Genomic DNA, 10,857 nt, shown 5'->3' with positions numbered 1-10,857 from the left:
TTTGAGACGATGAATGAATCGGTAAACACGCGCATCGCCGGATGTAAATTGGCAACTTCCGCTCGAACGATTTTTCTCTTTATTAATGAGCCATATAATTAACAACTTAATAACCTCGACCGTTCGGTCGTTACGGGAAAATCTCAAACCTCGGCCTGCCGTATTGACCGAGCGATAGCGAGGTCAATACGGTAGGCCGAGGTTTGAGATTTTCCCGTAACGACCTCACTCTCGGTTATTAAGTAGTTATTACAAAATATTTTACAACCGTTTCAGTGTGATTAGAGGATAACGACAATTGATTTGATGTTGAAGTTTGAGATAATTTTTGGTTTTAGAAATTTCTAATTCTACTAATTTGGAGGCTAATAATCATTATTGTCCTATAGTTGTAATTTAAAACAGTATGCAGAGCAATCTTGATCAGGAAATGCACATGGCTTCACTAAATTATTAATAACCTCAGCCTTGATTATTCAACCACATCAAACAACTATTTAGCATCAGGTTAATTATGCTGTACGAGGAGGTTCAAAATTTTTAACTTCACGGATTGTGTCTGTAGACTGTCGAAAGTTTTGAGCTTTTAAAACATTTTTAACCAGAGAACGATTGAACACCGATTCCAACGGTTATATCACCTTGTGGATTAAATGACAGTGTGAGATCATTAAAAAATAATATACTTATAACGAGAGATAGTGCTACTTAAGTGTAACACTGAGCGCAGTAAACATTTTTGTCAGTTCCGATAATGCCCTCTCCGTATATCCCCTGGAATAATCCCCCCGGAATAATCCCTCCGAAAGTAAGTTCCCCAAACCTCAAACGCAAAAATCAGAAGCCGTCCTCCCACTCACCTTGAGTGTAAGCCCATGGCATAAGCATAAGCCATTCAATTTCTGATCGAGCTACAGAATAGAAATATCAGTTCTGAATATTGAAAGGGTATTGGACGATTAAACTACTATCCCAAAGACTCTGAGCCCGGCCCAAGTATTGAATAACTTTTTTGTTAGACGCGGGTATAAAAACTCAAAATCATGTTGTAAAGAATGTATGCGCCGACTAGAGCTTTTGCCAGCCAGAAATTATGCAGTTTTTGAAATCCAATATCTCCTTGAAAATTACAACCAAAGATCGAGAGCCAAGAGTTTCACCGATTACTAAGTTGCACAAGCTCTTTGAATGTTTGTAGTCATTCTGTATCGAGCATGATACCTTCTCTGTGCAAAGTCGTATGTTAATGAGGGGAAATGTCACAAATAACGTCACCAACGACCGCTTTTTTCAGTGTTAAGATTCATCCCTTGTTTCGTACTTCGGCTTAAACGTATGCGCAGAGACAGGGTGTCCATTAACCGACTGTAGAACTCGTATTGTGTGTTATATAGATATGTTTAGACAATTTTACCATCCTATTTTGCAGGCACCTAAAATCTATCTGATCTATCCAAATGTGACTACCAAGTAACGTAGTAACGTAACATACATTTGTGGGCTTATAATCAAAACAAACCCGGCAACATCGAAGAAAAACACCCAGTAAATACAAGGGAATTATATGGAAGGACACCATCGAAACAGATTAAACCATTATAGAAATATAAAACAACCCTTGGAAGCCACAGAACACTGCGTACCAAAATGAGAAATACGGTCTACGATTATCCTGCGTCATATGATATGAACGAAAAGTCCCCAGGGCGGATTTAGGAAAAGGGGGAGGCGGATTGGGTGGCTAGCCACACCCTCCCTTTTGGAAAGACAAAAATGAAATTGAAAACGATTGTGAATATTTTGGCAGAAATATGGGCAAACACTCTGAACAGCTACCTCGTTGTAATTTCTACTCTGTGGCAATTGCTAGTATTTTGAAATTAGGTTCCAATTCTCTAATTGCAACATTTTGGAGGAATGCCTCATTGAAGAACCAACGAATCACCTCCTCTTGAAAAATACTGGATTCCGCCCCTGTGGTCCGAGTAGGACGCGAACCTGGGTGACAGCAGTCAAGCACTGACAAGCACTGTGACCATTACACCATGAAGCAACCGTGCCTTCGGGCGATCCATCCCCCCCCCACCCCTCCCCCCAACAACATTCGATTCCTAGTCTTGATAACTTTTGCTTTCACAGCAGATGTGTCGAAAATCGATCTCAAAGTGTGAAGGAGTCTCGTATAAATTTGCTATGTAATGGATATCTTTGTTTGTCATTTCGCAGGGATATAATCAGTAAGTCTGGGCACATTGGAATAGACCAAAATCAAACTACTGCAGGGTGTTCGAGAGTGACCAGAAGTTAAAGTTAAAGTTAAAGCTTTGGGCCTTTTAATTCCTCCAATGCAGTCGGACGTGGCCGTGAAACTGATTACTGGTTCGTTAAAAGCTACAACACAACTAAAATTCGTTAATTTATAACCAATTAGCGCTAAACTGTCTTATAGCCTCGGTCGGCTCCAGACAGATTTTCGTTAACGTTCTGGTTACTTCGCGCGGCGTGGAAACCCACCGTGCAAACAGCGTTGCCAAACAACGCTTCATAGTCTCCCGAATACTCGAAATCTTATGGAGATCTCCACGCTTCGACGTTACGGCTGTTCATTTCTCGCTCTCTTCAGATCCTCAAAAGGAAACAGTTAAACTTGGAAAGGGATCTCATAAACAGACGCGAAATAGAAGGAAAGAAGAAAGGATAGGCGGGAAAAGACAAATTTAAGCGGTTTAAACAAAATATGTACGGTAGCCCTGTCTTTTCTGTAGTTTTTATATGGAGCACACACACGCCACTTCCATCAGTCTTGTTTAGTTCCCAGGGCCCTGAGTCGTTCAATCAGTGGAGGGTGTGAGTAGTGATAGGCAGAATACAGTTTGTCTGCCACAGGAAAACCAAGGTTGTCTTCGTGGAGCTTTATCAGGGATGAGCGCAGAGAGGTGGCAAATCCAAGGCTCTTTGCAAAGTCGTCTGCTTGAAATTCAAACTTTCGGCTGAGGACGGTCATCAGAAACCCAAGAAGCTTAAAAAAATGACACACGTGATTTACGAAGACATCACTGATTGATGACTGCAGTTATATGCACAACTTAAGCAGCTATGAAATTAAGGCCTGAAAAAAATTCAGGCTTGAACGGGATTCGAACCCATGACCTTTGCGATACCAGTGCAGTGTTCTACCAGCTGAGCTATCAAGCCAGCTGGAAGCTGGTCACGTTGTGAGTTCGTACTATACCCGTAGGTGGTGAAGAATATTCACTTGCGTGCTACACATGATTTACAGTTCATAGCTATGTGGATAATTGGTCTTCGTTCCAAGACTAATGCCTTATCGCTGCATCAGGTTTAGGTTTTCCAATTTGTCGATTACGCTTTACAGTCCTTTTGAGAAGACAAATTACAAATCATTTTGCTAAAATGTTTTATTCAAACAGGGGTTTTATCTTGTTTAGTTGTGGGGTGAGCACAGTATGAGCAACTAATTTTTAACCTTGCTTAGTTAAGCCACTTTTAAACATAGTTAACATGCTGGTATGAACGGGGTATAAGTTCGTTTTTTATTAGCCAGGCAATAGTAAAACTAACATAAGGATGTTAAAAATAATAAATTAGCCAAACCTCTTAGCCTAGTGGCAAAGTGCAGATCATTTCCCTGTAAGAATGTCGCTTCTTTTAAACGACTTTACAAAGGAAGGACACAACCGCTTTCGAAATGCTCCAGGAACTTGAGCCTACCAAACGCTTTGTTCCTATTTTTGCACCCAGTCGTGTACTGTTTTTGCACTTTATTTTGGATCCATTGTTGGACGGCTTGTATCTAATTTTCCTGCTATTTTAAAAAGGTTACAGTAATCTTTCTGCGACGATTTCTACCCCTATGTGTAACCACTCCAACTTTAAAAACGTTATCCTATTTCTGTACCGTACCGTTATCGTTTTTATCTCTTTGTGGCAGCCCATAACTTGTTTTAGCTTTTTTGCACCTAAATTTGTCTTCATTTTGGTAGTCAACTTCGTACCTCATTGTACTCTTACATACTTAACGCTTATTCCACGAGCGCACGTGGGATGTGAGATGATGCATAGCCAACGAGGCGCGTGGCGCCGAGCAGGCTATAATCATCTTAAATCCAACAGGCGCGATTGGTATAATTGCTTTATTAAAAACGCCCACAAAATATAGAAAAATAAAACAAAAATGAAAATGAAAACGCACCAAAGAATAACGCGTACGCTTAACATATTTGTAGAGCATGGCACAATTGCTCATATGTCATGATGGCTAAGCCAATTAAAATTCTTGAATTACATTATCCCATGATCCAGTTTTTAATAATAAGTGCTATATTACCGTGATGTACTGCCAAACTCTCAAAACTAAGGAGAAAATAATTACATGACAGACGATAAGGAGAATTAGTACCTTGTGCTCGGGACTTACCTCATTGTAAGGTGAAAATATGAACTGGAATATAATCACCAAACCGATCATTGTGGGCTGAGAGTCAGGGAAACCAAAACTAGCAAACAAAACCTTGTTGTGCATCAGGTGACCGAATATCATGAACGACAAGAACGTATTCACCTGTGGATAGGTAAAATAATTAAGTGGAGTACTACACTTATACCGGCCCTATCCCCCACTCGGGGGCAAGGAACTAAACAACAACACTTATAGCATGTCTACTTATACGTTACAGTGTATAACCTCCCCCCCCCCCCCCCATACTCTCACCCACCCCCAGTCAATGAACAGTTTGGAAAACCCAAAACAATGAGTTTAAAATTTAAGGAAAACGTATACCCCACTAAAGTTTTGGGTAGTGAAACGCCAACCCCATTTCTGACTAAGAAGGCTAAAACCCAGCTCTACCAGCTAGCAAGAAATACATGAATATCTTCACAATGCCATAACTAAACGTCCACTACAATTACTTCACCCAAGTTTACCTGTGAAATACCAAGGTTCTTAAGAGTGTGGCTGAGTGACCAGTGACCAAGTTCATGTCCTAGTACCGCTAATATCTCGTCATTTGAGCAGCCTTTGGGAGCCTTTTTTATCTCATCATCTTCAGTGACAACCTATACGAATGTTGTGGTAGAAAGTTGGTTAGCCTCGGTTCTCAAAGTCATTGGGAAAACAAGTAAAATCCGGGAATATATCACCTACATGTATTTTACTCCTAAGCCTTATGTCATCAGTGCCTGATGACACGCGTTTAAAAAAAAATACAAGCGGATAATTTAAAGACATGAATTATCCTCGCAGTTACGTACACAACTCACGTAGGCTCCATTACCAGTTGCTGTCCGGGAAAAGAGCCCGTGCTCCTCCTCTGAAGGCACTTAGATCGGACTCGAGAGAGCGGCGGAAATAGAACCTACATGCGCAGCTTACGCAGTTGTCAAGATACATGTAATGCCTGAAAAAAAAAAATAGGCTTGAACGGCATTCGAACTAATGACATGACCTCTTAGTCTACCAATTGAGCTATCAAGCCAAATGGCTGCTGGCCACGTTGTGAGTTCGCAGGATGCCCGTAGATAGTGAAGAATGCAAGTGGATAATTTAATAAAATTGTAGATGATGTAAATACGTTCAGGAATTGAAACACAATAAGACCGTGTACCGTGTTTCTATCGAGTTTTAGTATAAATTTACCAGCGGTCTATCACGAATGCCGTTCTCTGATTGGCTATGCTACTCACTATCTATTCTGTGATAGATAGTGAGTAGCGAGGCAGTGCGCGCTTGTTAACAGAATGACGGCCGCTTCTTCGCGTTTTCGAAGTGTCTGTGAAGAGGATCTAGATAAAGTTTTGAACGACTTGTTGATTTATACTAAAAAAAAATAGATTATTCGCCATCGATTTCTATGCGTGATAGTTGACGAGGGCTGCGCCCTCGTCAACTACCACGCGATAGAGCTCATAATCTTATTGTTAAATAGAAACACGGTTTTTACATCTACATTTGATTTCGTCGGTAAAGTCGTTAGACATCACACCAACGTTAAACCAATCAGCGCGCTTATTTTCTTTGGGTTATTTTCTAACGTAGTACAGTATCTTACCTCGTCCTTAACATCATTTTCCTCTTTTCCCTCAAATTTCCCATGCTCGTTTTCCGTACTTTCAACATTTTCCTTTCCATCCTCGCCTTCGTTGTCTTCTTTTTTCACAGGATTATCAGCCAGTAAAGTATCAAATAACACTATCCTCTTGTTCTTGAAGAAGCCATAAAAATAAGCATTGCTATGAGATGATCGCTTGGAGCCCTCCACTATATATATCTTGGTTAAGGGAAATGAAATCTTGGCTGCTAGCTGTTCAATTGCAGTGCGTAGGGCACCTTCAGGAAGAAGAGTGAACTTGTCAAACAGTGGAGCAATGTAGTCCATGTACACAGTCACTAAAACCTGCAATACAAAGAGACAATTCTTTGTGACGAAAAACATTTTGAAAACAGAGCTTTTCAAAAATGATGGCATCACGATTATCATGTGATCAGGAGGGAGACAAGCTAAAGTGTCCGTATTGGGGGAGTAGGGATGGTGCAGTGGTTAAAGCATTCGTCTCCTACCAAGGGTGGCCCAGGTTCAGATCTCAGATCTCGCATCATAAGTGGGTTGAGTTTGTTGTTGGTTCTCGCTTTGTCCCAGGGTTTTATTCGATGGGTTCTCCGGTTTTCCTCACTCCACAAAAACCAAGACTTGTAAATTTCAATTCCGTCTGGAAACAGTAGACATCTGTCTGTCTGTCTGTCTGTCTTTAATTAATTAATTATTTATTTATTTGTTCATGTGTTTTAACGGTAAACCAGTGTTTGTATAAGCAGGCTAATGTAAGAGAAAATATATAATTAGCTTTTCGACAGGATAAACAACACTGTCTGTGCTAAGTGGACTTCCATATTAATTGGGTGCCCATATGGTGGTGTTCCCTTCTTTAATAGTGTTAAACTGACATACCACATACCAAGGTGACAACAAGTGTAAATAGCCAAGCGTAAATGAAGAAGTACTGTCCTCCCCACTTAATGATGAACTGCAACGCAGCAACTAAGGGAAGTGATATAACCAGCATGACAGCAAGCTTCTTTACAAGGTCTTTGAAAAAGAAACCAAGAGTCTGTAGAATAAACAAAAGTTAAACAATGTCATCTATATTTACACCAAATTCAGTTCTTATGTACTAACAAAACTTGCAAGCTATTATCTTACAATATTGTGATCAGGCTTTTAGCCAGATGGGCGTCCAGGCATGACCTGTGGACGGCCACCTCATAAAGAAAATTGCTTTCTTTTTCATAAATTGTTCATTTGCGCAGGCCTAATACAGCTGTAGCACATTTTGGATGGCCACTTTTCAAATCCTGGCTAAAAGCCTGATTGTGATTAATTAAAAATTGTAACTGAAAATAAGTAATTGCATCGTGTTCTTGGGCATGACGCCTCACAATCACAGCACTGAGCAGTCTGTCCACACTGGAGTAATGTACATTCAGTACACTGGCTGTAGCATCGACAAACTGATGAGGTACATGTACCTGACAAAATTTTAGGAGGGCAGGAAAGGGCAGGCGGTACCTAGTCCAGGGAGGATTAGTGATCCTGTTAGTTGGTTCATGCTATAGAAATCAAAGGAAGCTTTTGGAGATGGAGGGTTCCATTCCAATATTCAACAAAAGAGGCTGGAATCTGCCCAACTTCAAATAACCATTGAAGCTCACATTTAAGAAAACTACTGTGATGTAATACCCAGCTCTCAGAAGCAGTATTAAGCAAAAAGCATATCACTAAAAAGAAGTAACATTTTGAGTTAAAAGGAATATCCTTCACAGCTTTTGTAAATTAGAAAACTAACTGTACACTGCATTGCAACCTGTTTTAATTTGCAAAAACACAAAATATAAAGTTATTTTCAAAAAAAATAAAACTGCTTAGAAAAATTTGCAAGCTTGAGAGGATAACAGAAACACTAATGCTTAATACTCTGCACTAGTATATCAGACAGTTAATATTATTGTTCAAAGTGTTCAATGTGTGGTTACAAGTAGTTAAAAAGAAAACTTCCTTATAGCTCAGTAAATTGTACTGAACTTACCTGCTTGTTAAATCCATGCTTTTCTTCGATAACAAATGTGCTATAAAGGCTCCAAGGAAGATCAGTGATGGTACTAAATAACATTCCAAGCAAGAGAAATGCTATAGACTGGGTGATCTAGGAAGAACAAATAGCCACTTTTAATACTGGCAGTTTAGCCAAGACTTAAGTGCCGTGGGTATGTTGGGGTTTATTTGTGGAAAATTTGCTGTTAGTTTAAAATTGTTCAAACCAGTTTGATTATATTTTCCTTTGCCTGAAATAAAAAAGACCAACATTTAGTGCATGTTTTGAGAACAATCTTCCACTGACACCTGTTGCTGCAGTAAACTTAGCACTGAATATTAGTTCTCCTGGCACTGGAATAAAGGTGCAAAACACTTTCTGCAGGCCATCATAAAGTAACCAAATTCAGCTAAATGTACATGTACATGAACAATCTGTGAAGTTCAGACTGTGGGCAGTACTTGCTATGTGTAGCTCTGCATGTGATAGTTTCTACAATGTATTTTCTTCAATTCTACAGACCTCATAATCAGTTGTATATCCAAACTTGGAAATCAGTACTCCAGAAACTCCCCACAAAAATGGAATCCCACCAAGCAACAGGATCAGCTACAGAAATAAAGTAAAACAACATATTTTGAATTGTTAACACATTATTTTTCCCATAAACAGCATAAATTCCTCTGAACTATTTGCTGTTTGTATTGAAGATTCTATGTTTCAAATTATGCTACCAACGACCTTTCTTTTTTCTCCTTTTTAAGGAGGGGATTTATGAGATGGACCAGAGGGGAGCAGACACCTTTCAATCAGGGATTTTAAATATTCAACTACATGTAATACTCCCAAAACATTACAAAACTGGCATCACAAAGGGCCTTAATTTCAAAATATTCTCGCAACCTCTCCAGTTTGTAATGCTTGCTATGACCTGCTGTTTACAAGTAGAATAAACCAGCAAATCTAACAATGTGTACATGTCAAGTTTGTTTTTATTTAATAGTAAGTATTTTAAAGGAGGTCAGTCAAGGTTTGCTCATATTGAATAGTTTAGCCTCAATTTTTCAAATTTGTCGTTTGTAATCCATGTCAATCTTCTCCATCCTTAGCCATCCTTGTTCTTTTATGGTTTATCATTATCTCTTTGGTGTTTTTCTGTCTTATTAAACTGTTATTTTCAGGTTTCCTACCATTTAAAGGTAATTTTGTATGTGGCCAAAATAACTCAAAATACCGTGACTGAGCCCCTTTAAGGAGATTGAATTTTTCTAAACAAGACAAGTGCACTAATCTTACTGTTGTTTCAAGCTGGGAGTAAGCCCCTGAAATGAAACCAAAAGAAGAGCGATCCAACTGGTAAAGCCTGGCCTTTTCAAAGGATTCATGATCCAACGTATCTTTCAGCTCAACGGGAACATCTTTGGTGTATTTCAAAACTTTTTGCTAAAAAACAAATAGCCAAATAAGAACTTGAATCAGGCAAAATATTCCTACAGTTGTGAAGTATTAAACTTTCTACATGACTGTACACATGTAATTTTCAAGCCCTCTCAAACATTTTGTTTTAAAAATGTATTTATTAATATAAATAAACAATTTAAATCAAATACCACCTCCCCCCTCCTGTTTCCTGGGAGATAAAGCTACATGTCTGTCCAAAATTATAACACAATGACTGAATGTGTGAGTGTTAAAATCTGTTAAATGCACTCAAATTGCAGTAAAAACAAAAATGCTCACAATTCTCATGTCTAATGAAACTGTTATAATTCCAAAACTAGTTCTTTTGACAATTTGCATACTCTATGACCTAGGTCTTCATTTGCTTCAATTCTATTGTCACAGCAATGTTAGGGAATTTAGGGAATGGAAATAATACCTATATCATGGATTTCCACGATACACATTGAACCTTTGTGGCTCTTCCAAAACAGAATACCAATTTTCAAGAAACATCAGTAGCCGACAAGCCTTGAAACCTTCTAATGTGTTCTCCCACGTGCTGTTGCCCCAGTCATGAGGGTTTTGAGCGAAAAATGTTTTGATTTCCAAAACTGGAGGGGGGGGGGGAGAGAGGGGGGGGGGAGAGAGGGGGGGGGGTTGAAGCCCCTCCACGCCATCCAGTACACCTATGGTTGTTAATCCACCACACATAAACAGTGATGAACAACGTTTGTACATTACCATATATAAACAAAATGAAAGAGAAATTCGGATTTTTATTGCATCTAGCTATTTCTGCTTGGAAAGTGAAACCTCTAGATAAGCTTACGTGGCTTTAGAAGGGAAATTCAAACATGCATTTGACAGGAAGTAGTAAAACATATGAGAATGAAGAATATTTTTCTCGTTTGCCTATGACACTGAAAGTTACTTCAATGTACTGAATGAATTCTAAGAGGAGGTTTTGTATAAGTCTTGTGAGCTTTAAAAATCAAAAATTCCCGCATGTGCCGAGCAAATTGTTGTAAACGAATCAGTTCGGGTAAGGAAAGGGAGGGGACCACCTCAGTGCAACCAAACTCACATTACTCGTTCTTTAAATGTCTTACCTGACGGTATGAGAGATAATTTTCCCACAAATACGTTATCCACAGAAAGACAACCACAGCGACCAGAATGTCCACCATCTTGAACAGAAGAGTGCCGGCGATCCATCAATGCAGCAAACTACCACGTAAAGTAATGCGTGACTGCGCAATTCAATTCCAGTCTCTCGCAATTTTTGATAAAAATCCAAAAAAATAG

The 10,857-nt window shown here is 39.2% G+C and overlaps 1 protein-coding gene across 1 annotated transcript; it reads right to left on the bottom strand.

Moving 5' to 3' along the window:
* Window positions 1–2,085: 2,085 nt before the first annotated feature.
* On the bottom strand, window positions 2,086–10,823 carry LOC145481458 (CAAX prenyl protease 1 homolog). Its single transcript, XM_081459954.1, has 9 exons — window positions 10,662–10,823; window positions 9,406–9,552; window positions 8,632–8,718; window positions 8,104–8,220; window positions 6,976–7,128; window positions 6,072–6,416; window positions 4,948–5,079; window positions 4,439–4,582; window positions 2,086–3,019 (listed from the first exon to the last, which is right to left on the bottom strand). Exons 1-9 carry the CDS (start codon window positions 10,737–10,739, stop codon window positions 2,798–2,800), a joined length of 1,425 nt encoding a protein of 474 aa, XP_081316080.1. The 5' UTR covers window positions 10,740–10,823; the 3' UTR covers window positions 2,086–2,797.
* Between the last annotated feature and the right edge of the window lie 34 nt (window positions 10,824–10,857).

This window comes from Orbicella franksi, chromosome 3 (genome assembly GCF_964199315.1).
Source record: "Orbicella franksi chromosome 3, jaOrbFran1.1, whole genome shotgun sequence".
Taxonomy (NCBI): Eukaryota; Metazoa; Cnidaria; class Anthozoa; order Scleractinia; family Merulinidae; genus Orbicella; species Orbicella franksi.
This window is presented reverse-complemented; position numbering and strand designations above follow the sequence as displayed.